Source organism: Ochotona princeps, chromosome X (genome assembly GCF_030435755.1).
Source record: "Ochotona princeps isolate mOchPri1 chromosome X, mOchPri1.hap1, whole genome shotgun sequence".
Taxonomy (NCBI): Eukaryota; Metazoa; Chordata; class Mammalia; order Lagomorpha; family Ochotonidae; genus Ochotona; species Ochotona princeps.
In genome coordinates this window covers 32,534,044-32,561,801 of record NC_080865.1, presented here as the reverse complement: position 1 = coordinate 32,561,801, position 27,758 = coordinate 32,534,044, and the positions used below count along the sequence as shown (strand labels likewise).

Below are 27,758 nucleotides of genomic sequence, written 5' to 3'. Positions count from 1 at the left end.
ATAAACAGAGAGCTGGATCACAAGTGGAGCAACTGGGATTCAAAGCTGTCTCCATATGGGATGCCAGCACCATAGGGCAGAGGGTTAGCCTAATGTACTATAGCACTGGCCCCAATGTATTCTTCTTGTCTCTTGCCTATTCATTGAGACAAGTCTGTTGCCAGGGCTCCTGAAGTCATAGCAGCCAGTGTAGACAAGGTACGGTGTTTTTACCAAGACCTCTCATTGTAGCAGCAGGTACAGCATCAGTCAGTCTGACAGACCCTTGAGGAATAATCAGAAAAACAAACCTGCCTCACTCCCTACTCAGTCCTGCTACCTCAGTCTTGGCTGGCTTCGGTGCCTGTTTGGCTCAGCAGTCAGTGAATCAAAGGTGGGAATCTGGAATCTCTTCAATTTACCACCTTCTACAGTTCTATGTACATTTTAAAAATACATGCTACCAAACACCCACAGAAGGGTGGTCCCCTCCCACTTCCTCTCCCCCACCCAGATACGGGATGAAAGGGAAGAAAAGAAGAATTGGAAGCATTTGTCTCACCCACTTTCCCCCATAGCTCAACCCTCCCCACTCTAATCAGTGGTCCTCACGGATGTGCATCCTTGTCAACTGTGTAAACAATATTAAAAAAAAAAAAACCCTCTCACAAAAGCATGACGTAAGATTATTCATTTTTCTGACTTCTTTACTAAGTGCTGTTAGCAACCTGATAAGTAAAAATGGTATCTCATTTTCATTATTATGGTTATTAGTGAAGTTGAATATGTTTTTGTATTTACAGACCATTTGCATCCCTGATTAAATTACCTATTCAGCATGTTCTCCCTTTAGTCAGTGTGGGTGCTATATATTTCTTATGAAGTTTCTCCCTATTTTTTTTGGTCATTTTGAATATAGGACATATTTAGGCTATTGTCAGATTATAATTAGATTACAAATGAATAACACATAAGCTATAGTTGAAATATGGAGCAACTAGTGCCCTAAGCATATTTTTATTGGAAAGTCAGATTGTACAGAGACGGGCCTGCTAAACCCTTGTTCCTTGATCCCAGTCTGCCTCCTCGGCCATCTTTCAAGTTTCTCTCCCCATTCTCTACTGCAGGTCCATGTGCCCCACAGTGTGCCTGGATAATCCTGTGCATCTTTGTACCCTCCACTCCCTGTACCTGAATTGCCTTCCCTCTGTCTTCACATGGCCAACTCAGTTGTGTCCTTTAACACTCTGATGTTAAAGTTCTGACATCATCCCCTTGAGGAAACTGCCTTTGATCTTCTCTGGTGTCCTCACTGTGGATTAGGTGCCCCTCATTCAGGGCTCACCTTTGTCCCTTGTGAACACTGCCTCAACCCTGTGTGACAGCATTCCCTCCCCTGACTCCCTCAGTGCACAGCTTGGATTCATCATCGAATCTCTAGGGCCTGGCATAGCGCCTGCCATGTTGTAGGTCCTCATTGGATGCCTGGCCTCTTTCTCCCTTTTGGTCTGGCAGGCAACACCTCCTAATACTTCAAATCATAACTCAGATGCACCCACCTAAGAAATTTCTACTCTGGATCAGGGTCTTTTCAGAAATTGACCTTTCAACTGTATTTTTTCCCTTTAGATTTTATAATAAAAATTTTCAAAGCTACTACAAGGTTGTACAAGAATACCCAATACCCAGCATGTGGATTCCACCATTGATATTTTACTGTATTTGGTTTATCACATGTATATCCACCCATCAATCAATATTCTTTTTTAAAGTTTCTGTTTATTTACAGAAATGGGACAAATTTCACATAGTTCTCATTTTTCTTTTTCTTTTTTAACACATTTTATTATTATTCTTATTAGTTTATAGTACAGTTTCATATTCCCTTATCCCCTCCCCAGTTCCCTCCCCCCCAGTTCCTCTAGATCATTACTAACATATAGTTCTTCATACTCAGTCATATGTCCATCATTGCGGGCACGGACAATGGCAGAGAGTCCAGAATCCTATTGTCAAGATACAGTAAACAGTTTCATTGTAAGTCCATCTTGGTCTAGAAGCAGAAATGCATACCACACTACATCCTCACATCTGGATGTTAGTCTCCATTTCACAGCTACTGTACATCCCCTTAAATGAAAAGTCATGTTTCAAAATCAACAGTAGAAAGAAAAGAGGAAATTTACAATGCCATGAAGTTAAATGACATGTTACTAGATATGACAGTCTCCATTACACAACTACTGTACATCCCCTTAAATGAAAAATCGTGATACAAAATCAACAAATAGAAATTTACAATGCCTGAAGTTAAATGACATGTTACTAGATATGACAGTCTCCATTACACAGCTACTATACATCCCCTTAAATGAAGAGCCACAAAACAAAATCAACAACAGGAAGGAAAAAGAAATTGACAACACCATGAAGTAAAATAACATGCTATTAAATGACTAACATGTAGCTGAAGAAATGAAAATCAAGAACCTTCTTGAAGAAAATGATGCAACTGTATGATCTACGAGTCATTGAATGATTTAATCAGAAGGAAGTGCTTTGAAGAGATGAAACTAACAGAGAATAACAAAACCCGTGTGATATAGTTTCCGCTAATCTTTGTTGAAGTGTGTCTCCTCCAGACAATAAGCAGATGGGTTTTGTTTTTTAATCCAGTGTACTACTCTATGATGTTTGATTGAGCTTAAGCCATTTACATTCAGAGTTTAATATACATGTGTGGTACTTTGGTCCTGTCATTTGAAGGATGAGTTGTTCATTGGTTTAGTCTTCTGTTGTCATTTTAGTGGGATGTTCTTCCCGTTTGCCTTTGGTTTTGATAGGTGCTATTCCTCTTCTCTGTCAAGAGAACATCTTGAAGTAGCATTTGTAGGGCAGGATTGAAAGAGGCAAATTCTTTTAGCTTTTCTTTACTGTGGAAGAATTTGATTTCATTTTCAAAGACAAAAGAAAGCTTGGCTGGATATGTTATCCTGGGCTGAAAATTTTTTTCTTTTAGAATTTGTAATATGTCACTCCATTCTCTTCTTGCCTGTAGAGTTTCCTGTGAGAGATCTCCTGTAAGCTTAATTGGCATTCCTTTATATGTCAACTGATTTTTTTCTCATGCACATTTAAGGATCTTTTCCTTATGTTCAATTGAAGAGAGTTTGATGATCATATGTCTTGGTGAAGATCGCTTTTGGTCAAGCCTGTTGGGGGTTCTGTGCCCCTCCTGGAACTTGTTTCCCAATTCTTCCTCTAGATTAGGGAAATTTTCCTTTATTATTTCATTAAATACATTTGCAAACTCAGCTTCTCTTTCTGCACCTTCTGGAACTCCCATAACTCTTAGATTTGGCCTCTTAATAGTGTCTTTCAATTCTTGAACACTTTTTTTGACCTGATCCAGCTCTGCTTCCAGCTTTTTGTTTGCTTCCGCCTGGTGACAGGAAATACCTTCCAATTCTGAGATTCTTTCTTCTGCTTGCTTCATTCTATTTTGGAGACTCTCCACTGTACTCTTAATTTGCTCTACTGTGTTCTTAATTTCTGATATACCAGCCTTGATTTGCTTTATTGCTTCCTTAAATTCTTTGAACTCTTGCATGAGCTTCTCATTGTTGATCAGAATCTTTAAAATGAGCCTTATGGATTCTGTGTGCCCCAGTTTATCGATGTCTTCCTCAGTTAACTCTGAGGTTGGCATAGGGTTTTGCTCCCTTGCAGGAGAGTTTTCGGCAATATTCATTGTGCCTTTGTCTCTTCTTTTGCTCTTGGTCATTGTACTTCTGGTTAGCAGAGTCTTCTCCTTGGGGCAGGTTTCTAAGCTGTGTCACCCACAGGTCTACAATGCGATTTTACTTATTGCAGTTGGTACACAACTCTTTGCTTGCAGCCACTTGTGCCACAACCTCCAGCGAGTTCCAGGTCTGGGTTCTTATGTCAGATTTCCACTGTGGTCTCCACAGCCCCAGCTCTTGGCTCACCACTCTTCACCTGCTGTGATACCGTGCTGAGGCTGCACCATTGTCTCTGCAACCTTTCTCCCACTTCCGGTTGGAGCAGGTCCCAGGATTAGAGAGACACCAGGTGTCCTATATAATTAGGTTGTTGGTGGTGCTGATCTTGCTGGAACGTGTTGGACGTTAGGTCTGGGTGCCACATGGACCTATTTTGGCTGGTACGATGCCACAGTCAGTATTATTTTCCTGCGGGACCAGTGCAATCCACGGACCTCAGCAAGTTCTCGTGAGATCAGCACATGTGCAGTTCACTGTTGTCCCCTGCAGTCCCAAAGCTATTGCCACAGTGCCCTAAATGGTGCCTGCCATACAAACACTAAGGTTCTTGATTTGCTGGCCATCAGATCCGAGGGCTATTCCAGACCTGCCCTGAGTGGAACCCATAGAATGCCACGTCGTTGCAGTTCACCCAGACAGAAATGAGCTCACTCCCAGCTCAGCACATGCTCAGTCCTCTCTCTCGCTCTTTCCTCCTTACGCAAAATGGTGCCCAATTCAGCTCTAGGGGGCTGACTGGACTGTGAAATCCACTCTGTTCTCGCACTGCCCGTCTGAGATCTGCTGCTCTGTCTCTGCTCTTGGTCAAATCAAACGGACCAGCAGAACGGACAGTTCTTTGTCTGGGTTCACCACCCGAGCTCCCAGTGAAAGTCCCTTCCCACCTGGTTGCTGGTGGAGTTCAGGCTGCTGTGGAGTTCAGATCGCCGTGCTGGAGTATCAGTCTCTGCAACACCACACTGCTGTGCCTGCTGCTTTCCTGTGTCTGTCAGTCTCCAGGTACCCCTCTGCTGTTGTTCTGTCCTTTCCTATTTCCTGAAATATGTCCTCTCTGCTTCATCCTGATTAAATGTTTTTCCGTCTGTATAAACGTGTCCTTACCCTATTCCGTCATCTTGATTCTCCAGTTCTCATTTTTCAATCGCTGGATTAACACTCCATTAGGTAAAGATATCAACACCCCGCAAATATAACAAAGTATGACAAAAAACAAAGGCTGTACACTATAATCAAATCCCAGAATGTTGCTTTCACACCTATAAATTACATCTTTTGTATTTGGTGTATTATCACAAGTTTTTTTTAAAAAATGACATTTGTGTTTTGAGGATGACTTATTTCACTAACCAAAATGGTTTCCAGTTATATCCATATCATTGCATAAGACAAAATTGCATTAATCTATGACTGAGTAGTATTTTTTGATGTATATATACCACATTTGCTTTAGTCAGTCATCGATTGATGGGTTTCTGGATTGATTTCATTTCGTAGCTATTGTGAATGGACCTGCTATAAACATTACTCTCATGTGATTTTGTTTTTTGGATAAATTCCCAGGAGTTGGATGGCTAGGTCATATGGCAGATCTATTTTCAGATATCTGAGGTATATCCATACTGTCCATAATGGTTGCACTAGTGTACATATCCACCAACAGTGGAATAGAGTGCCTTTCCTCTACATTCTCAGCAGCATTTATTATTATAGTACATTTTAAAGTCTATTATTGTGATACCTGCAGCTTTGTTTGTGTTTGTTTGAAAGGCAGATTTACACAGAGAAGGCGAGGCAGAGAGATCTTCCATCTGCTGGTTCACTTCCTAAATTGCCATAACAGCCACAGCTGAGCCTGTCCAAATCCAGGAGCCAAGAGCTTCTGGACCTCCCGCGTAGGCACAGGGTCCCAAGGACTTGAGCCTTCCTCCACTGCATTGCCAGGCCATAAGCAGTGAACTGGATGGGAATTGGAGCAGTCAGGACATGAAACAGCGACCATGGTGGTGTCACAGGCAGGGGATTAGCTGGCTACGCCACTGTACCAGCCCCTGCTTTTTTTTGTTTGATTGCTGTAGCGAGTCTGGCAACATAGCTTAGTGGATAAAGTCCTTGCACATGCCAGGATCCGATATGGGCACCGGTTCATGTCCCGGTGCCCCCACTTCCCATCCAGCTCCCTGCTTGTGGCCTGGGAAAGCAGTTGAGGACGACCCAAGGCTTTAGGACCCTGCACCCACATGGGAGACCCGGAAGAGCTCCTGGCTTCAGATTGACTCAGCTCTGACCATTGCGGTCACTTGGGGAGTGAATCTTTGGACAGAAGATCCTCTCTGTTTCTCCTCCTCTCTGCGTATCTGACTTTCCAATAAAAATAAATAACCATAAATAAACATTGGTCCCTTATGTTTCCATATGAATTTTAGCATCATTTTGCCTTAGATCCAAAAAGAATGTTGCAGGTGTTTTGATTGAGATTGTATTGAATCTGTTAAATCCATACTTTCAGTATTATGGGCATTTTGATAAATTAAACAATCCACAAACATGACAGTTTTGCCATTTTTAATGGCCTTCTGTTTCTTTAATGTTTAATGTAATTTTCATTGTAGTGATCCCTCATGTCCTGTGTTAAATTTATTTCAAGACATTAAGGGTTTTTTTTTTTTTGGCAGCTGTTAAGATAGACTGTTCTTAGAATTCCTTTCTCAGCCATAGCATTTTTTGTGTATACAAAGGCCATTGGGCCATCGTTTGTGAAATAAAATTGCACACATTAATTACTTTCCTCCTGAGTATTTCAGCTTGTATATAATTAGCTCACACCTAAAAATATTTATTTCTTTATTTGGAAGGTGCAGTCTGAGAGAGATTTCTATTAACTTGTTCACTCCCCAAGTGGCTACAGTGGCCAGGGCAGGGCTAGGCCAAAGCAGGAATTCTGTCTCCTTCTCCCACATGGGTGGTAGGAGTCCAAGTACTTGGACCCTGCCCTACTGCTGTCCCAGGTGCTGTAGTAGGAAGATGGATTGGAAGTGAAACCACTGAGGCTCGCACTGGTGTGCATATGGGGTGGCAGCGTGGCTTTCAATGTCTAAACCAGATCACTACAACGCCAGCCCCATTCACTGCCATTTCATATTTGCAATTTTAATATTATTAAGAATTATATTAAAATAATATTATTAGTTGGCTGTTGACAAATACACTTATCCAAAGGCTTGTAACTCAAAGTCTTATCAAGATACAGAAAATTACGTCCCTCTGTTAATGTGTTCCTTTTTCTTTTTCTTTTTTTTTTTTTGTAACTGTTTCCCCCATTAGACTTTGAGTTCTTTGAAAGCAGAAACCAGTTCTTCTTATCTTCTTTTAATATTTACTTTATGGGGCTGTAAAGCTGCCACCTGCAGTGCCAACATCCCATATAGGCCCCCTTTTTGGGTTGGCTGTTCAACTTCCAAGCTAACTCCCTGGTAATGATCTGGGAAGGCAGTGGAGGGTGACCCAAGTAGTTGGTCCCCTGTGCCCACGTAGGAGACTCAGAGGAATCTTCTGACTCCTTGACTTCAAGCCTACCCAGTTCTGGTCATGGTGGCCATTTTGGGAGTGAACCAGTTGATGGAAAGTCTCTGTCTCTCCTTCTATTTCTGTCACCTTGCCTTTCAAATAAATAATTAACAGTTTAAAGTAAATAAAGATTTATTTTATTTATTGGACAAGCACAGGGAGATAGAAGAAAGTTGGAAATGGCAGATGGAAGGGGTCTTCAAACCACTGGCTCATTCTCCAAGTGTCTACAAAGACTTGGACCAGGCTAGGCTGAAGCCAGGAGTTCCCTTACACTTGGATGCAGGGATCCAAGCACTTGGGCCACCCTCCGCTGCTTTTTCAGCTACATTAGCAGATAGCCAGAAGGGATTTGAGGCAAGCTGGACTTGAACCTGTGTGAATATGGGTGCCACAGGCAGTAGTTTAACTTGCTGTGCTACAACACTGGCCCCGGCAGTTCTTATTTCCCCGTCACCTATGTCACACATGATAGCTGTTCAATAACTGTTGAGTACTGAGACAAATGAACATCAACCTTATTTCTAGGATATTAGTACATGTCATATCCAATCTTTTTTTCTCACCTAAGACCCCTGATTTCCATCCTCTGCGTTCCATTTTCACAGCAGTAGTCCTTAGAGGGCTCTCACCTGAGCTGTTAAAAACTTAGTTTCTTAACTATCAGCTTTTACTCCGAAATCTACTTTGCAAATGATTTCAAAGTAGTATAACTAAAGTCCAACCTTGGTCATGTTTACTCCTTGTTTAAAACATTTCATTTGTTTCTCCTCATCCACAACAGATTTTCAGTTGCCTTCTTTTTAAATCAGAGGAACTGTTTTGTTTTAATGAAGTTCTGTAACAAATTCTAACCTTTGAAATAAATTTAAAAACAGATTTTAAACTCATGTAAATGTATTTTATAAGGTCAAATTTATAATCTTAAGTCAATCTTTAAACCATAAGAATATTATAGCTATTTTATGATCATAATTTCTTTCTTTGTATTAACTTGAATAAAATTTTCCATTTAAAAAAATTCAATACATCCAACAAAGGATTTGTATCTTAATTGTATTAATATCTCCCCCAATCTCAGAAGCAAAATGAATCCAGTTAGAACATGGACAAAAGACATTAACACTTATTTCACCAAAGAGGATATGCAATTGCCAACAATCCCATCAAAAGATGTTCAGCATCTTATTCGTTAAGGAAATACAAATAGAAGCCATAAAAAGCTACCACTGCATTGCTCTTTTCAAGGATGACTAGTGACAATATTATTTGTTGATGAGACTGAAAAAATTGAATCACTCACATATTGCCAGTGAGACTATAACATGTACATCCACTCTGGAAATTAGCCCAGCAATTACTTACAAACTTTAACATTGTTTACCATACGTCAAAGCTGTGTACTACTGGCCATTTATTCTGGAGAAATGAATATGTGTGTTCACACAATAACCCATAGATGAATGTTACTGCTGCTCTAATTGAAAACAGCCTATGGGCCCAGCGCCGTGGCCTAGCCTAGTGGCTGAAGTCCTTGCCTTGCACTTGCCGGGATCCCATATGGGCACCAGTTCTAATCCTGGCGGCCCCGCTTCCCATCCAGCTCCCTGCTTGTGGCCTGGGGAAGCAGTCGAGGACGGCCCAAAGCCTTGGGTCCCTGCACCCGTGTGGGAGACCCGGAAGAGGTTCCTGGTTCCCAGCTCCGGATTGGCACAGCACCGGCCCGTTGCGGCTCACTTGGGGAGTGAATCATCGGACGGAAGATCTTCCTCTCTGTCTCTCCTCCTCTATGTATATCTGACTTTGTAATAAAAATAAATCTTTAAAAAAAAGTAAAAAAAAAAAAACAACCTAAAATTGTGAGGAATCCAAATATCCTTCAGCAGGTGAATGCTTAAATCAGTATATCCATGTGATGAAATACAATTCAGCAGTATAAATGCAGACCTGTCCCACTTCCTGCAGTGTTTCTTTTCATTATCTCATCATCTAACCTATCCTCCAACAAACAGCGAGTATGTATCAGCCTGACTTCCTAAATCAACCCAAATACTTTTCTGATGCCCAAAGCTTTATTTTCCGTGCGTATTGAATACTTGCAATGAGCTATGCCCACGTGGCTTTGCATAAAAACACTGAACAGTCTGGACTCTCTTCTCACGCCACACATTTGTGTCCTTTATTCATTGAATGTATTTATATGTGATTGTGAGACTATGCTAGTTATTAGAGATAGCAAAGATGGGTAAGTCACAGTCCCTACTCTCAAGAAATTAAAAATCTTTTGTTTTTTTGCCATAGTGAACAAAATCTATTCGGCAGTGTTCTCAACCTTATTACTGCTTGATCTGTTCTCAGTCTTACAAAAAAACTTCTGGTTGTGGAATTGTATTTGGGGATTTTTCTCTAAAGTCATCCTTGCTCAGAACATTTAAGGCTGACACTGTTTACTCCATCCTTGTCTAGAGCTTACTGTTTTAATGCCTTATTTTTGCTGAATCGCAACCTGTCCTCTGATGATTTCTTTCCACAGAGATATTGAGGTCTCTTAGCTCCTTTCTATTTCAAAGCCTTGACTCCATTCAATGGAGTGGGGACTAACTCACTTTATCCATAAGTCTTATGATTCTTTTAAAATAAGATTTATTTGTTTTATTTGGAAAGTCAGATATGCAGAGAGGAGGAGAGACAGAGAGGAAGATCTTTCATCCACCGATTCACTCCCCAAGTAGCCACAACAGCTGGAGCTGAGCCAATTTGAAGTCAGGAGTCAGGAGCTTTTTCTGGGTCTCCCATGCATGTGCAGGGTCCCAAGGCTTTGGGCCTTCCTCTACTGCTTTCCCAGGCCACATGGGAAGCAGGACTGCCAGGATTAGAACCAGCACCCATATGGGATCCCGGCAAGTGCAAGGTGAGGACTTTAGCCACTAGGCTAGTGCGCCGGGCCCAATTCTAAAATTCTTGCTTAGATCATACTAGCTATAGATTGACTGTTCTCAGGGTTCATCTGGAGTTTTGTTTTATTTCTGCATAAAACCAAAGGTGGAAATTTTGCTGAAAGCGTTGAAAATCTGTCATCTCTTGTTTATGTCTGAATGAGATGTGGACCAATAAAATCACACAATGTTCTGTTTGGCTTAAAAGGAAAAGGAAGGAGTGGTCTGATACAGGGAATAGTACAGATATTGGCAAACAGGCTTGATAAATCCAAACAGGCTCTCCTTTCCCTTTTGAGGTAGAATAAATGGCTCTGCAAAATGGCATCTCTTTCAATTGGCAGTGAAGGAAATGAAAGGAATGGTTTCTTTAGAAAAGTGTTTTTGTTTTAGATTGGGGAGATTTGAACATGTATGTAGACTGAAAGGAAGGAATTAATGAAGAGAAAATAAGATCTAAGTAAACAAGAGAGAAGTTCAAAAGATCCTGAGTCCCAGGGAAAATGGAGGACGTAGAAACATAGGCAGAGGCAAAAAGCAGAGCCCTGTGAATGAAGGCAATTACTCTGAAAGAGGAAGGAAGAGGAAATGAGTAACAGCAAAGGAAAGAGTATGAGGTGAGGAGAGGGCAGACTAGGGAGCCCTTAAGGATAACTTTCATCTTGCAAAATGTTCGGTGAAATCATCTGCTAATAAAGAGGGAATGTAGCCCCACAGTCTTGAAAATGATGAGTGTTTAAAATAACTGCCAAGGTGAGTTAGATTAGGTTAGGTAGAATTGAGAAAGAAAGAACTGTTAACTGATAAGGATGCAGCTAAGGTCACATAGCATGTTTATGATGGATCCAACACATTTAGTTATGCTAGTTCTTCAGGATTATAGCCTACAATAGGCCCACGTGTGCATGTGTGTACCTGAACATACACGCAACTGGTTTAATCTATGGTTAGGACTTGATATGGTGGGAAGGCATAAAGGCCCTGAACCCTGTGAGTGTTTGGGAAAGTGTAGCTGAAATGACTGACCACCAGGTTTAGAATAGGTACTTTCAGGACAGGAAGAGCCTAATCTACTGAGAATGTTATAAAATGTCCTTAAACTGGTAGTGACAGTAAGGGTTAAAAACAGGATCCATGAAGGATGTAGTCAGGAATTTGAGGTTTGAAATCTTGTAAGTCTGATAATTTCAGGTTATGATGTAATACAAAGTATGACTCAACAAAGAAAAGGTAAAGTAGAGCTAACAGTAATGATGTCACTTGTGTCAATCCATTCGTGCTGTTATAATACCTTAGATGACCTAATTGATGAACAGAAATGTATTGCTCGTGTCTCTAGTGGCTGGGATAGCAGCACTAGTCTAGCTGGGACAGATATTTTGGTGTAGCTACACTTCTGATCCGGTAACACACGGCCTGGAAAAAGCAGTGAGAGGTTTGGTCCACGTGTTCGTTTCCCTGACACTCACATGGGACACCCGGATGCAGTTCCTGGCTCCTGACTGTTGCCTGGCCCTGCGCTGACCATTTAGCCACCTAGGGAGTGAAGCATTGAAATGAAAGATCTCTTTGTTTCTCCCTATTTCTCTCTGTAGCTTTGATTTTCAAAACAAACAAGTAAATCTTAAAAGAGGTCCTATCTAGTGCCCTCCAGGACCTCATAAGCCATTACAGTACCATCCATGACAGCAGAGACTGTGGCCTTCCTCAATGCCCTACTTCCATGAACTTCAACAAGTTCATAGAAAATAGAATATAAAAGATTTGGGAGTAGGAAAAATTCTGAAGTTTATGCATATTTTTTTTCTCACAAAGTTTGTGTTATTCAGCTTTTCGTCACTATAACAACCACACAAGAAAAGCTACTTCTGCAGGAAGAAAACTTTTATGGGCTCATGGTTTTATAGGGTCCAAGATCAGGGAGCCTCACTGGTCTGGCATCTGACAAAGGCAGTGGGTAGCAGAAGACATACAAGAGGGAAGGATCCCGTGGGGACCCAGGGACCAGAGAGGACCTGATTCAGCCTGGTGTAAGCAACCTCTCACAAGAATTACCTTCCAAAGAGCCTCTGATGATCTCCCACTAGGTCTACTTTCTTTTTTCTTCTTTTTTTTTTAAATGTATTTATTGGGAAACAGAGAGAGGAAGAGGGAGAGACATAGAGAACACTCTTCTATTTACTATTTCACTTCCCAAATGGCTACAATGGCTGGAGTTCAGCAGGTCTGAAGTCAGGAGCTAGTCTCCCACGTGGATGCAGGGACCCAAGCAGTTGGCCATCCCACACTGTGTTTCCCGGTGCATTAGCAAGGAGCTGGATCAGAACTAAAGTAGCTGAGTCATGAACTGGCGCCCATACAGAATGCTGGTGCTGTAAACAGTGACTTTACTCACTGCGCCACATACTGCATTTTGCAGTACTCTTTTAAGTGATATCTTATTTAAGGATAGACTTATCTCATTTTAATATTTTTTGAGAAAAAGAAACAGAGCTCCGATCCACAGGTTTGTTTTCCAAACATCTGTAGCTGCTGAGATTGCACAGCATTGAAGCTGGAAACTCAATCCATACCTCACATGGGTGGCAGGAGCCCAAGTGCTTGAGCCATCCCTGCTGCCCCCCAGAGTCTGCATTAGCAGGAATCTGGAGTCAGGAGCTGGACTAGGTATCCAGTCCAGGTACTGTGATGTGGAGAACAGGCATCCTGACTAGTGTCTTAACCACTAAGCTAAATGCCTTGCCCAGATTTACCTCATTTTATAAGGAACTTACCCCAAATCATGTTGTTGATCAGTGACAGAGCCAGGATCAGACCTCAGACCTGTCTGACACCAAAGCCATACATTTAGCCATTATACTATATAATCTTTCCACAGATACTTTAATGGGGAAGTAGGTTCTTTACTGGGACCTCAGAGATTATTATACTATTTAAAAAGTAAGCCTTGGAATTAGGTGGAAAAGAATTTTACCTTTTTATAGTAAAGGGGACATGGATTCTGGGATGATGGAGTATAGGACTTGACTGAAATCCTAGAATGGAATCTCAGGCCCACTGCTTACTTTCTAGAAGTGGCCTTAAGCAAACCATTTAACCTCTGAGAAAAAGGTAAGCTGAGAATGATAGTAAAAATAATAACAAGATGGCAAAAATTGGGTTGAAAATTATCCAGTTTCGTGGCTTTCATTTAAGGACTGTGCTAATGATTATAAAAAGTAAATAATTATACAGATGGTGGTTGTCATGGTGATACTTATCTGTCTGCTTTGTTTCCATGGCAAAGGGTGAGAAGTACCAATGTTCTCAATTGTGCATGCCCACCCAACATTTGTACTTTTGTCTTTTAAACTTTAAGAGGCAGTCTCACAAGTGAACAGGGTTAAGAAATGTCCTTACAGTTGATGACAATATTATTATGGAATCTTTTTCTCAAAATTTTCTCAGCAGACCATGTCAGTATTTGTTAGATGCTTTACCAAGCGATTTAAATTCTGTTTCCCACTGTTAGGTATTAATATTAATCGAGGCCTTCTTTGCTTGGGAAATGTAATCAGTGCGCTTGGAGATGATAAAAAGGGTGGCTTTGTGCCCTACAGAGATTCCAAGCTGACTCGACTACTTCAAGGTAAGCCCAAAGTGCTTCTAAATATGAGAGAATAATTCAGAATGATAGTGCTAAGAAAGCAAAGACACAACAGGTTAAAAAGCCCACTGTTTGTTGATGATGCCTTCACAGCTGTCTAATTGATACATTCAACTGTTGACAGTAAGGTTTCTATGATAATAATAGAAAGGATGTCTTCATATAAGACTTTGAGAGCCAAGAAATGTTCAGAGTGCCAGCTGTACTTAGTACTTTATGCCTGAAAATGAACTTGGTTGCTTTTTCTTTAATGATTAGTACTGCCAAACAGAATTTCCTGGAGAGCTATCCTTCTAGAGAGGGCATCCTAGGAATGTTTTACCCCAGCAGTGGCTGCTATGTTACTGGGGCCAGGCCCTAGTTTTAACTTGGTTAACTACTGAATCGTAGTCTTGCTTATGAATGGGAACACGTGTGATAAGCTCCTAAACAGTATCATTTCACACATCAGAAATCTTCGTTTTATATTGACACAAACAGCAAAGAATTTCATGTATCTTTGTTTGAAATCATCAACCCAATTGGACAGTTTTGCCTGCATCCTACTTTTTTGGTTTCATTTCCTTCCATTGTTCTTTATGGTTCGTTTTCAGATTCTCTGGGCGGTAACAGCCATACTCTTATGATAGCCTGCGTGAGTCCTGCTGATTCCAATCTAGAGGAAACATTGAATACCCTTCGCTATGCTGACAGAGCAAGAAAAATCAAGAACAAACCTGTTATTAATATTGATCCCCAGACAGCTGAACTTAACCATCTGAAGCAACAGGTATAAAGAACTTAAACTTATGTGGGAAAAATTACTGATATGTGAACGGGATGATGGAGTTTCTATTGGAAATTTTGAGATGTTGGTTAAGCATTATGTTAGTTTGGGGGCCTCCTAAAATGACTCCTCTTATCATGTTCACTGTCCATTTCAGTTTGGAATGAAGAACTGAGCAATGAAAGTTGAGGCAGTAGAGGTAGACAGAGGCTGAATCCTGGGCTCCTTATAGGACTTGTTGAAGAATTTAGAATTCAACCCGACAGCTATAAAGACCAGGATTTTGAGAGGACAATATGATGGAATGTGTATTTCAGGGAGATCACCCAAGACAGTGTAGAGAAAGTAGGTGAGAAGTGGGCATGACTAGCAGTAGGAAAATAAATTAGGCTGCTAAAATAAACCGAATGAGAGTACGACCTGAAATAAGAACAGTAGCAGTAGCCATGAAGAAAGGGAAGAATAAGAGGGGGGGAAAAAAAGAAAAAAGAGTGTATAGGTCTTACCTAGTGATTCTGATGTGGGAAAAGAGGGGTGAGTGGAGTCATGGTACTCAAGTTTCTGGCTTGGATAACTGAGCAAACGATAGTGCTAATCATTCAAATCAGGGACTACAGGAGGAAAAACAGGACAAAAGAAATGATGGGTTCATTTTGGGGCATATTAATTTGAAGGGCTTGAGGGTCATGCAAGTGGAAATGGTCAAAGGAGGCTGGCTAGCTGGGTTTAATAAAGAGTGACGAGGTGAAGGTGGAAATGTGAGAGTCATTAGCATTTAGATGGTATCTGAAGCTACTGAGATGAGATCCAAGAGTGTCTGATACATTAAAGGTACTGAACAAATGTTTGCTGAATGAGTGATTGAAAAAGCAAACAAGGTCAAGATCAGAACTTTGGGGAACTAGCATCTAAGAAATGACGAAAGGAGAGTGACTAATAAGGAGTAGACAGAAAGAACACATGGAAACCAAGTTAACATTTCATGGAGTGGGGTCCAAAGTATACATTTAAGGAAGTGTAAATTAAGGATTGAAGTGTGTCCCTGGATTTTGATCAGCAAGGAGTCTATCAGTGAGAAAATGGTCAGGGAATAAGCACAGGTTACTGCTGACAGGTTCTTTATTCTTTTTTTTTTAAAGGTTTATTTATTTTATTACAAAGTCAGATATACAGAGAGGAGGAGAGACAGAGAGGAAGATCTTCCGTCCGATGATTCACTCCCCAAGTGAGCCGCAACGTCCGGTGCTGTGCTGATCTGAAGCCGGGAACCTGGAACCTCTTCCAGGTCTCCCACACGGGTGCAGGGTCCCAAAGCTTTGGGCCGTCCTCGACTGCTTTCCCAGACCACAGGCAGGGAGCTGGATGGGAAGTGGAGCTGCCGGGATTAGAACCGGTGCCCATAAGGGATCCCAGGGTGTTTAAGACGAGGACTTTAGCTGCTAGGCCACGGCGCTGGGCCCTCTTCTTTTTTTTTTAAAGATGTATTTATTCTTATTTGCAAGGCATAGTTACAGAGAGGAGAGACATAGAGATCATCTGCTCTTTCATTCTGCAAATGGCTACAGTGGCTGGATCTGGGCCAGACTGAAGCCAGAGCTTGGAGTTTCTTCTGGGTCTCCCATGTGGTCAGGGACCCAAAGACTTGTGTCATCCTCCACAGCTTTTCCAGGCACATCAGCAAGAAGCTGGATTGGAGTTGGAGTAGCCAGTACTCGAACCAGCATCCATATGGAATTCTGACACTGCAGGTGGAGACTTAGCCTGTTATATCATGGCGCCATCCCTGAAAGGCTCTTTTGTCAAGAAGGCAAGGCAAGAAAAGAATAGGCTGGTAGCCAGGGATCAAGAAATGTAGTAGGTCTCTGTCTTTAACATATGGAAGAGACTTAAATGATTAAAAGAACCAGTAGGGAAAGGACTGACATTGAGACCAAGGACTAGTTTCATAAGTAGCTGGTATCCTAAACACAAATATTTGCTCCAGGCAGTGAAGATGTTCTCTGCCCCCAAGGCTAGAGGAAAAGAGGTTAGGTTAGAAAGAATACACCAAGGCTACTTTGGAGGGGGGGAGGGGAAAGGAAATTAAAGGATTTTCAGCCCAATCTTCTCAGTGGGATAATGTAAGGTCGTCAGATTGTGAAATAGAAGGCAAAAGGGTGGCATGGTCTGAAATAGTTGTTACAGGCGTGGAAGTGGTAGCTGATTAGGAGCTCTCAGTATGACTGGTTGTGGAACAACTCTATTAGCCTTGGTAAGAGCTAAGCAGACGGGAATTAAGTATATACATTTTTGTAGAAGTCAGTTTTTCTTGTGTTCCAGCTTCTGGAATACCCTTTCCACTGAAAATCTAGCATTTTCCTACTGCCCAGACCTCACTCCCTTCATGATATTCCTCCCCTGGGATAATACTATTAAGTGAATTTCTTTTCTCTTTTCTTTTCCATTAATACTTCCTCTCCTAGTGGCCACAGTAGAGGACAAAATGAAATTATAGAGATGTTCATTTTAATAAAAAAAAGTTTTACAATCCATATTGATTTTTTTCATAATATTCAATTTCTATGAATATTTCATTTAATTCTTATTTATTTGAAAGGTAGAGAGATGGATCTTCCAGCCACTGGTTTACTCACCAAATGTATGCAACAGCTAGGACTGGGCCCAGCCAAAGCTATGAGATACCTCTCAGGATGTATGTTAGCAGGAAGTTGGAATGGAGAACAAAGCTGGGATTTGAACCTAGGCACTTTGACATGGGATGTGCATGTCCAAGGAGTTTCTTAATCACTGCACTAAATCCTGCCCTTTTGTGAACTTTGGTCAGGGACCCTTTATGTAAGTAGTTTATTTGAAGTATTATTTACATGTTAAAAATACCATTCTCAGAGCTGGAGTTATGAATTAAGATTAAAGCCACCAGCTTCAATGCCAGAATCCCATGTGGCTGCTGGCTCAAATCCTGGTTGATACACTTCCATTCTCACTCCTTGCCTATGGCCTGGGAAAAGCGACAGAGGAAGCCTAAAGTGCTTGGGCCGCTGTCATTCATGTGGGAGATTTGGAGGAAGCTCTTGGCTTTGACCTGGTCCAGCCCCAGTCATTGTGGCCATCTGGAGAGTGAACCAGTAGATGCAGGCTCGCTCGCTCGCTCAGAGCAACCATGGGCAGGTGCGTGATTTACGGCTAGGAACAGGCCCAAATGGGGAGGTAAGGGGACACCCTAACTGGGTTGAGATTCCCACCAAGGGGTGCGTGTGCTGGAATGGGGGCTGCATTCTATCTAGGAAACAGTCGTAGTCACCCAAGGCACTAGTGTGGGCTGGGATTGGATGCACCAGGCCAGTTCAGACCCCAACACCATCTGGTGTCATGGAGAACCAGGGTAGACGTGGGACTGACTAGGCTGGGTCTCAACCCCCTACTAAGCCATGTGTGAGCTGTATGTGGGTATGGACGAGCCATGGCTAGGTTGAAACATCCAACAACAAGAAGCAGAATGGGGTGAAAGCCAGCCAGGAAAAGCCACTGTTCCTGCTAGGACAGGAGGTGAACTGAGTAGGGTTGGCTCATGGACCCCCTGGCATGCGCAAAATCTGGCATTGGGAGGGGTTCTGATGGAGGAGCCTGGGCAACTCCTCTGGCAGGACACAGTCCCTGCAGGTTAGCGCAAGAAGCATGATAGGAAACAGCCCAGAATAGGCCATGGAAAGTTTCCCACTGGCACACATTCGGCATGGGTCAGGGGCAGACTAGGCTGAATCAGTTCATGTCAACCACTGGCAAATCCGATCACCAGAACAGAGTGTGGGTCAAGCCGGGTTTGGTCGCGACAAAACCAGTACACATGGAATGCCAGGGCATGGTTGCCTGTACTGGATTTGACAGCAGCACCCAACCAGCACACATGAGATCCAGGAAGGGAGGGGCAGAGCTGGCAGGGGGATTAAGGGGCTGGTCCCCTCACCGGACAGCTACTCCCACTGGAGAGCGTGGGCTGGGATGGGGACAGACCAGACTAAGCAAGGCTACAACACCTGTGTGCTGCATGTGGACTAGATCAGGGAAAAGCCAGGCTGGGCTGATTATTCCTGCTGGTGCAAGCATAAATTAGAGTGGGTGAAGGATGTTTGGGCTTAGCCGCAGCATCAGCTGGCACTGGGGGCTAATTCTGTCAAGTCAAACCACAGAACCACCTAAAGAGTGCATAAACCAGGACGGAGAGAGACCTGGGAGGGAAAAAGTGGGTTTCCCCTTCTTGGGTTACTACTCCCACTGGAGGGCATGAAAACTAGGACGGGGGCTGGGGTGGCTAGACAGAGAGGCACTCAACAACATCCGTGAGGGCTGGATGGTTGAGTTGGTTAGATAGAACTAAGCTTTAATACCCATTGACAAGTACAAGAGCCCAATGGAATGGGGGACAGACTGGTCTACTGCTACGTATACTGGCAAACCAGGGTATGGGGCGGGCCTGGTGGGGGTTATTTTGGGTCGCCCCGACTAGGCTGCAGCTCCCACTGGTTGATGTAAGGGTTGAGTATGTGCTGGACAGAACCAGACTGGACTGCAACACCTGTTGGTTCCAGTGCAACTCGGGACTGAAAACAAAACCAACCCAGCAATTGAAACCACCAGCTGATCAGGGTGATGGACTGTGCCGGGCCCTGTGCTTTCTAGAACATACAAGAATCTAGTCTGGGAATACCTCAAAGTTTCTTTGGAGATCTCCCCAATCGAATTGCTGGACTCAGAACTCTAACCAAGAAAAGACAGAAGACAGAACAGGTCATTCATCTCAGCTATATGTTGGCAGCGAAATATGGGGCAAACGGAGACTTTATGATGGACCATATCAATCAGTGGACGACCTCATCGAGCGAAACTGGCAGTGATTCATAACTGGAGAACTATTAAAACCACTTGAGCAAAAAAAAAAAAAAAAGGATTTATGGGCCATGTTAAAAATGGTTTTAGAAGTAAGAATGGGAGGACCCAGCGCTGTGGCCTAGCGGCTAAAGTCCTCGTCTTGAACGCCCCGGGATCCCATATGGGCGCCAGTTCTAATCCCGGCAGCTCCACTTCCCATCCAGCTCCCTGCTTGTGGCCTGGGAAAGCAGTCGAGGACAGCCCAAGGCTTTGGGACCCTGCGCCTGCGTGGGAGACCTGGAAGAGGTTCCTGGTTCCCGGCTTTGGATTGGCGCAGCACCGGCTGTTGCGGCTCACATGGGGAGTGAATAATCAGATGGAGGATCTTCCTCTCTGTCTCTCCTCCTTTCTGTATATCCGACTTTGTAATAAAAATGAATAAATCTTTAAAAAAAGAAGTGAGAATGGGGTAGTACAATTAAGCTACTACTTGAGATGCAGACATCTCACATAAGAGTGCCTGGTTCAAATCCCAGCTCCTCTACTTCTTTATCAACCTCCTGCTAATGCTCACACTGAGAAGCAGCAGAGGAAGTTCTTGGGTTGACGCCACCTACGTAGGAAATCTGGATTGAATTATGAGTTCCTGTCTTGGGATGGCCCCTCCCTGGCTGTTGGAAATTGGAAGCATTGGTAGAGTAAACCAACAATTGGAAGACTTCTATCCATGCATGTCTTTGTCTCTGCCTTTCAAATAAAATGAAAATAAATTTGAAATTGAGCTTCCACTGAGTGCTAAAATTGATCACTTACATCTTTTAAAATTTTGTATTTATTTATTTGAGATGCAGAGAGTCAGAGCAATGAGAGAAAGAATGAGAAAATTGTCATCTATCCATTGCCCATATGCTTGCAACCCCAGGCAGGTTTTCCATATGGGTGCCAGGAACCCAACTACTTGCCATCATTACCTGCTCAGGCTCTATACTAGCCGGAATTAGCTAGTCAGTATACCAAGCCAGCAATCCAGCCTAGGTATTCCAGTATGGCACATAGACATCCCAAACAGCACTCTAACTCCTGTATCAAATGACCACTGCACTCATTTCCATTTTTAAAAGATGGTTTGGCTGCTGTGTAGAAATGGATGTTAGTGCCACAGGGGTAGATTTGTGAAGATCATTAAAGAAGGGCTTCTTTAGACTGGTAGTGTTGGTGAAGACCAAAGTATCAGAATTAAATAAGGGGTGTGGGGATGACACTTGGGTTTGTGGAATTTAGAATTGGGTATTCACTGACTTGGTGTGCACTGAAAGAGCACCAGGTTTGGGGATAGCACTGAACATTGTGGAAATGGCAGGTACAGTGTTGAATATGAAGGTCTGGAGTTTGAAAAGATCTGTATTAGAGCCAAATTTGAGTCATTAGTTCATACACAGTAATTGAAACATTAGTCAGAGATGAAACTTTAAGATGAGACTTTAGGGCCCAGTGCGGTAAAGTCCTTGCCTTGCATACCTTGGGATCCCATTTGGGCACTGGTGCATGTCCAAGCTGCTCTACTTCCAACCCAACTGCCTGCTTGTAGCCTGGGAAAGCAGTCGAGGACAGCCTAAAGCCTTGGGACCCTGCATCCATGTGGGAGACCTGGAGGAAGTTCCTGGATACGGATCAACTTAGCTCCAGCCGTTAAAGTGAGAAGACTGATAGTAAGCTTTGAGAACAAGTAGAGTGAAAATTTTAAAAACGAGACTCGGGAGATCAGCTGGAAGAGTGTAAAGAAAACCAGCGAAGCATAGTGTCTTGTTAAGCCCAGACGCTACCAGTCAGCCAGGAAATGTGGAACTTGGAAATTGCTGCTGGTTTAGTGACATACTTAAGTCATTGGTGATCTTAGCAAGGAATTTGGTTGAGATGATGTTGGCCAAAATATATATATATATTAGAATATGTATATATATTAGAATATATATATATATATTAGAACAAGTGAGAGAGAGGAGCCAAAGGAAACAGAGGGCATTGGTGGAAATTATTCTCAAATGTTGTGGAAAACAGAAAAAGCGCAAGCAAGATAGGAAGTGAGGTTGAGGAATGTGCTTTTGTTTTAAGCTGGAGAGAAACTTACTTGGAACAATCCTAAAAAAAAAAAAAGGAGAAGCTGAAGATCTAGAAGCTATAAGGCATAACACAGACAGGATTTCATAAGGAGGCAGGAAGAGTGGGGCCCCAAAGCACAAGCCTAGAGACTTGTCTCAGAGAGCAGAGCAACCGCTCCTTCATCATAGGTAAAAAGGGAGAGGAAGCTTGCACGTGTGCTGTGGTTTAAGGTCCATTTCTAGGAAGCCTCTTTTGGGTCCTTGTGGAGTTTCTTTAATTTTGTTTCTTTTCAGAACCCTAAAGCCCTGAACTCTACCTGATAACTCAGGTAGAACCTTTCGGGCAATGTCTGTTTTAACATTATTTCCTCCTGTTTCTGGTTTTAGGCTTGTCTTCCTCAAATAAATTATGAATTTGAAAGTAGGGACCATACTTGATTTTTGTATGCCCCCACAATGCTTACCTTGGTGCTCAGTTTGATGTTAAAGCTAGGCATTCAACATAAGCTCATTGAGGTATTTAGCTAAAAGCTGCAACTCACTCTAAATAGTTGTTCATGTAACGCTGATTGACCATTTATGCTTGATTCATCAGCCTTTGATGCCTTCTGGAATATCTGTGATGATGTGCCTTAGAATTCATAGACATTAAGTAAAATTACCCTAGTGCTGATTGTATTAATTTCACTGCCAAGGGATGAATAGCTTTTGATTGGTGACTAGCTGATTAGTTTTCCTTGTTTCTTCCAGGTACAACAGCTACAGGTCATGTTGCTGCAAGCCCATGGAGGTACCCTGCCAGGATCTATAAAGTAAGAATTACATCAATTCTACATTCTTGTCAGCTATGCAAGCAACACCAATAAAATTTATAAATATGAAAAAGAAACCGAAGGAAAAATCAGATCAATTTTAAATATGTATTCTAGTAGATGCTGTTTATCCTGAGAGCTGTTGTTGTTATTATGCTTAGGTTTTTGGTAGCACATGGCATCAAGGTAAGTATTTTACCAGCCTTGCTGGTTATTTGGGACTTTATTTTTGAAATAGCCTGATATACTTAGAAAGATCTTCTGGCCTCAAAAATTTGTTAAAGAATTTTACTATGAGTAAGAGCTGTCTCTTTTCCCCTGTTTGTTTATTTGATGATTTAGTTGTATTTGCATAGGCTTGTGGATATTTAGTCTATGGGTTAATATCCATATGATCATTTGTACTATTGCTCAGATTGTTCTGAGCAAGACTTTCCAGTTGCTTCTTGTATTCTGTAACAAGATTTCTCAAACTCATGTTTTCCATGTCCCACTTCTAAAATCAATCATATCTCTAAGGATCCCTGGTTTCATTTTTGGAAAGTGGTATTTAGAACCAAGATCTGAATGCTAGTTACCACTAACTGTATATACTCCTTTTCACTGCAGCATTGCTGCTTCTAGGCCTCCTCATGGGTAGAGCGTGGCAACATCTTTTTTTTTAATACCTTTTTAAATAGCTATTATATATATAATTATATTATTGTAATATATACTTATATATATTACATATATGTACATGTACATATACACACATATGTAATCCATGAGCCAGCAATGGATTCAACAAGAGAAAAGAAAATATTTGGAATGAATAAAACTAAAATAAAATACATCAAAACACATGGAATGCAGCCAGAACGAAAAAAAAAACCGAGTATGAATCGGATTATTGAAGTTACACTTGCCGTGCTGGTTTCCTTATGTAAGAGAGAACATATGTTATTTGTTCTTTTGTGATTGACTCATGTGCCTGGGAAAGCAACAAAAGATAGCCCAGGTTCTTGGACCACTGTACCCACATCAGAAGATGCAGAGGTAGCTCCAGACTCCTTGGCTTTGGACTGGCACAGCTCTGACTTGTTGCAGCCCTTTGGGGAGTGAAGCAGCTTGTGGAAGATAACTCTCTGTTTCTCCTTCTCTGTAAAATCTACCTTTCAATTAAAAATAAACACCTCTTTTTAACAAGTGGGAGACACACAGATAGGAGGAGCTCCACCATAATGACTGCAGGAGAAAGAGTTGGGCTGTGCTAGCCTGAAGGCAAGAGACTGGAGCACCATGTGGCTCTCCCATGTAGGTGGTAGGGTCCCAAACATTTGGGCCCTCTTCTGCTGCTTTCCCAGGCACATTAACAGGGCACCGCTTTAGAAGCAGAGCAGCTGGGACTTAGACCATAATCCAGTTGGAGAACATGGCCATCATCTCAGAAAGGCCTCTCATTCCCATTTGTTATCATCCCCATGTCCACTGCTGGCCAAGACAATTTACTAATGTGCTTTTGTCCGTAGATTTGCCACTTGTGGACATTTCCTGTACTTGGAATCATACAGTTTGTGCTGATTTTTGCCTGGCTTCTTTACTCATGTTGTTCAGACTCATCCCTATGACAGCATGTATCAACAGTTCATTCCCAATACTGAGTAGTACTCCATTATCCGGATAGAACACATTTTGGGTATCCATTTGCCAGTTAATAGATTTTTTTTATTCTTTCTAGTTTGGGGCTATGATAAATACTGCTGTTGTAAACATTCACTTGTAGGTTTTAATATGAACATATATTTGCACTGGGTGGATCCCCAGGAATGGAATTTCTTGGTGGTGTATTCACTTATTTTTAAAACTGCCAAAATACATTTCAGAGTGGCTACACTGTTTACATTCTTCCCAGACTTCTGATTTTGATTCACAGTTAGAAATTCTTTCTTTATACCGGAGTTAAAAGGAGAATTCTCTCATGTTTACGTCTACTATTAATGTTCTATTTATTTTTTAATTTATTTGCATCTTATTTTTTGTTAGGAGTTCATTCTTGTACATAATGTGAGCCTACTTTCTTTTACTGTCCTTATTTCCAGTAACCCATTTTTTCATGTAGTGCATTGCTTCTTGCAGCACAATTATGAAAGTACTAGTAAGACATAAAATTGCCATAATTTCAAAATCCATTGATAACCTCCTTTTCATTTCTGATGTTTCCCCTTTGGATAATTTAATCTGGATTTTCTAATACTATTTTAAGAATGTTGGATTAGGGCCCAGCACGACAGCGTAATGGTTAAAGTTCTCGGCTTGCACGCGCCGGGATCCCATATGGGTGCCGGTTATAATCCCAGCGGCCCTGCTTCCCATCCAGCTCTCTGCCTGTGGCCTGGGAAAGCAGTCGAGGACGGCCCAAAGCCTTGGGACCCTGCACTCTTGTGGGAGACCTGGAAGAACTCCTGGCTCCTAGCTTCAGACTGGCTCAGCTCCAGCCGTTGCGGCTCACTTGGGGAGTGAATCATCGGACAGAAGATCTTCCTCTCTGTCTCTCCTCCTCTCTGTATATCCGCCTTTGCAATAAAAATGAAATAAATCTAAAAAAACAAAAAGGAATGTTGGATTAAGTGAAGAGAATTTGGCCCCATAGGATTTCTTAAAGACCTTAATCTCATTGCACTGATTTTAGAAGCAATTGACCCCTCTTCCTTTTTTTTCAACTTAACACAAATATATCTTATGAATGACAGATTAACAAAAACAAGAGCAAAGAAAACCATTCTAGACTTCTGAATATCTAGAATGTACTATAAAAAAATAATTTCATGGGACAGGCATTTGGTACAGTAGTCACTTGAGACAACCACATTCAACTCTTTTTTTTTTTTTTTAAAGATTTATTATTATTGCAAAGCCGGATATACAGAGAGGAGAAGAGACAGAGAGGAAGATCTTCCATCCGATGTTTCACTCCCCAAGTGAGCCACAACAGGCCGGTGAGCGCCAATCTGATGCCGGGAACCAGGAACCTCTTCCGGGTCTCCCACGCGGGTGCAGGGTCCCAAAGCATTGGGCCATCCTCGACTGCTTTCCCAGGCCACAAGCAGGGAGCTGGATGGGAAGTGGAGCTGCCGGGATTAGAACCGGCGCCCATATGGGATCTTGGGGCTTTCAAGGCGAGGACTTTAGCCGCTAGGCCACGCTGCGGGGCCCACATGCAACTCTTAAAGTCTTCCCCATCATATGGGTGTCCTGTTTCATGGGGTGGTCCTATACTGCTTTAAAAGTTGTGCAATGGGGCCTGGCGGCGTGGCCTAGCAGCTAAAGTCCTTGCCTTGAACGCACCGGGATCCTATATGGGTGCCGGTTCTAATCCCGGCAGCTCCACTTCCCATCCAGCTCCCTGCTTGTGGCCTGGGAAAGCAGTCGAGGACGGCCCAAAGCCTTGGGACCCTGCACCCATGTGGGAGACCTGGAGGAGGTTCCTGGTTCCCAGCATCGGATCGGCACAGCACCAGCCCGTTGTGGCTCACTTGGGGAGTGAATCATCGGACGGAAGATCTTCCTCTCTGTCTCTCCTCCTCTCTGTATATCTGACTTTGTAATAAAAATAAATCTTTTAAAAAAAAGTTGTGCAAAAAATTCTTTTGTCCTTAATATTCTGAGAGCTTCTATAGTCTATATTCTCTGCATTCAGATTAGTATCTCTGACTGCATAGATTAAAAACTGAGCTCACATCCCAGCTTCACTGTTTCATTTTAAGTTATTTTAGTCTCTTCATGCCTCAGTTTCCTCGATTGTAAAATTGTAATAACAATAGAACGTACTTCATAGGGCTGTTGAGGGAAATATGTTTATTATAAGAAAAATACTTAAAATCTGGCTGATCACATAGTGCTGTGTAAGAGCATCGTGCCACTGTTAAAGTGGGCATTGTAGTGCAGTGGGTTAACCATTGCTTGGGATGCACACATCCCACTTCAGAGTGCCTGATTTGAGTCCCAACTAGTCCATTTTGCATCCAGTTTCCCGCTAAATCACATCCTTAGATGCAGCAAATGATGGCTTAAACACTCTGCCACCTGTGACGTGGGAGACCTAAATGGTTCCTGCTTTTGACCTTGCCTACCTGTGACTGTTGAGACCATTTACAGAGTGAACCAGTATGTGGAAGACTGATTCCATTCACTCTGTAGCCTGCTTCTCAAATAACAACAACAAAGATGCCTGTTTTTAAAAAGAATATTAGCTCTTGCTTTCAGTTGTAGAAGTATATAGATTTGTAGTTTTTGTTTTTAACTTGAGACACAAAAAGAGAGAGCTACCATCCCCTGGTTCACTCTCCAGATGCCTGACCTAGGAGCTGGAAACTCAGTCCAGGTCTCCAGCATAAGTGACAGGGACCTCACTGAGCCCTTACCACTGACTCCCAGAGTCCACATTGGCAGAGAGTCGGGGTTAAGAGCCCTAGCTGGGTACTGAACTCGGTTACTCTGATTTGGAGAGATTTCATTGTGCTTGGAGTGGCAAGATCGGCAGTAATTCAGAGCTATTGAACTATCAAAACCTCTGGAGTAGTGCCCTCGGAGCATGCCCCACATGGCATTGGGTGGCTGTTCTCCATCCCAGGATAATGATGCGGTTGGGAGCTACTAGGTTAAATATTCATCCCTGTAATACTGAAATATTCAGATATAAGCCTCAGATTTCAGTGAAGAGGCCACCCCTAAGTGCTGAATTTTTCCTTGCAAAAATCAACGGTTGACATAAATATGAGTCCTCCATTTAGAGAAACCTTGAACGTTTTTCAGAGGACAAAAACTGTTAAATTACATTGGAGCTTGCTGACTTACATGAATAACACATGGAAGCTTTCCGTGTAATAATAAAGAGCAAGCAGAAATAACATGAAATTTATTAACAGTTTAAAATCCACATATTTAATTGAACATTCCTTCAGAAGTCTTAATACTGTGATTATAAAGCCTTATTCTGTGACCTTACCATTAACTTTTTGAGAAAGGATGGGAAGATATTCTACACAAAATTGTTGGAGGCCTTAAGCTGAGCAAGAGGGCATTGACTTCATTCCTAAAATCCTTGTTGTCCTGTATTGAGACTGACAACAGCTGCTCCCTGTCCTTTTTAATCTTTACCATAGCCTTGACAACTATTCCTTTTTCCCTTCAGTCTTCTTCAGATCAAATCGTCATATTTCTTCTGATCTTTTTTTAACCAGATTTTCTAGCCTTTTGAACATTTTATCCCAATAGATTAGACAAAGCAAAACTGCTTGTTATTGAT

At 42.1% G+C, this 27,758-nt stretch overlaps 1 protein-coding gene across 2 annotated transcripts in view; it reads left to right on the top strand.

Moving 5' to 3' along the window:
• Positions 1-27,758, top strand: part of KIF4A (kinesin family member 4A) — a 144,270-nt gene that overhangs the window by 27,193 nt on the left and 89,319 nt on the right. For both annotated transcript variants that reach the window (XM_058658272.1, XM_058658271.1), the window contains exons 7-9: positions 13,794-13,910; positions 14,522-14,697; positions 22,410-22,471. In XM_058658272.1, the coding sequence (XP_058514255.1) occupies positions 13,794-13,910; positions 14,522-14,697; positions 22,410-22,471 (355 nt within the window). The remainder of the gene's footprint in view (positions 1-13,793; positions 13,911-14,521; positions 14,698-22,409; positions 22,472-27,758) is intronic.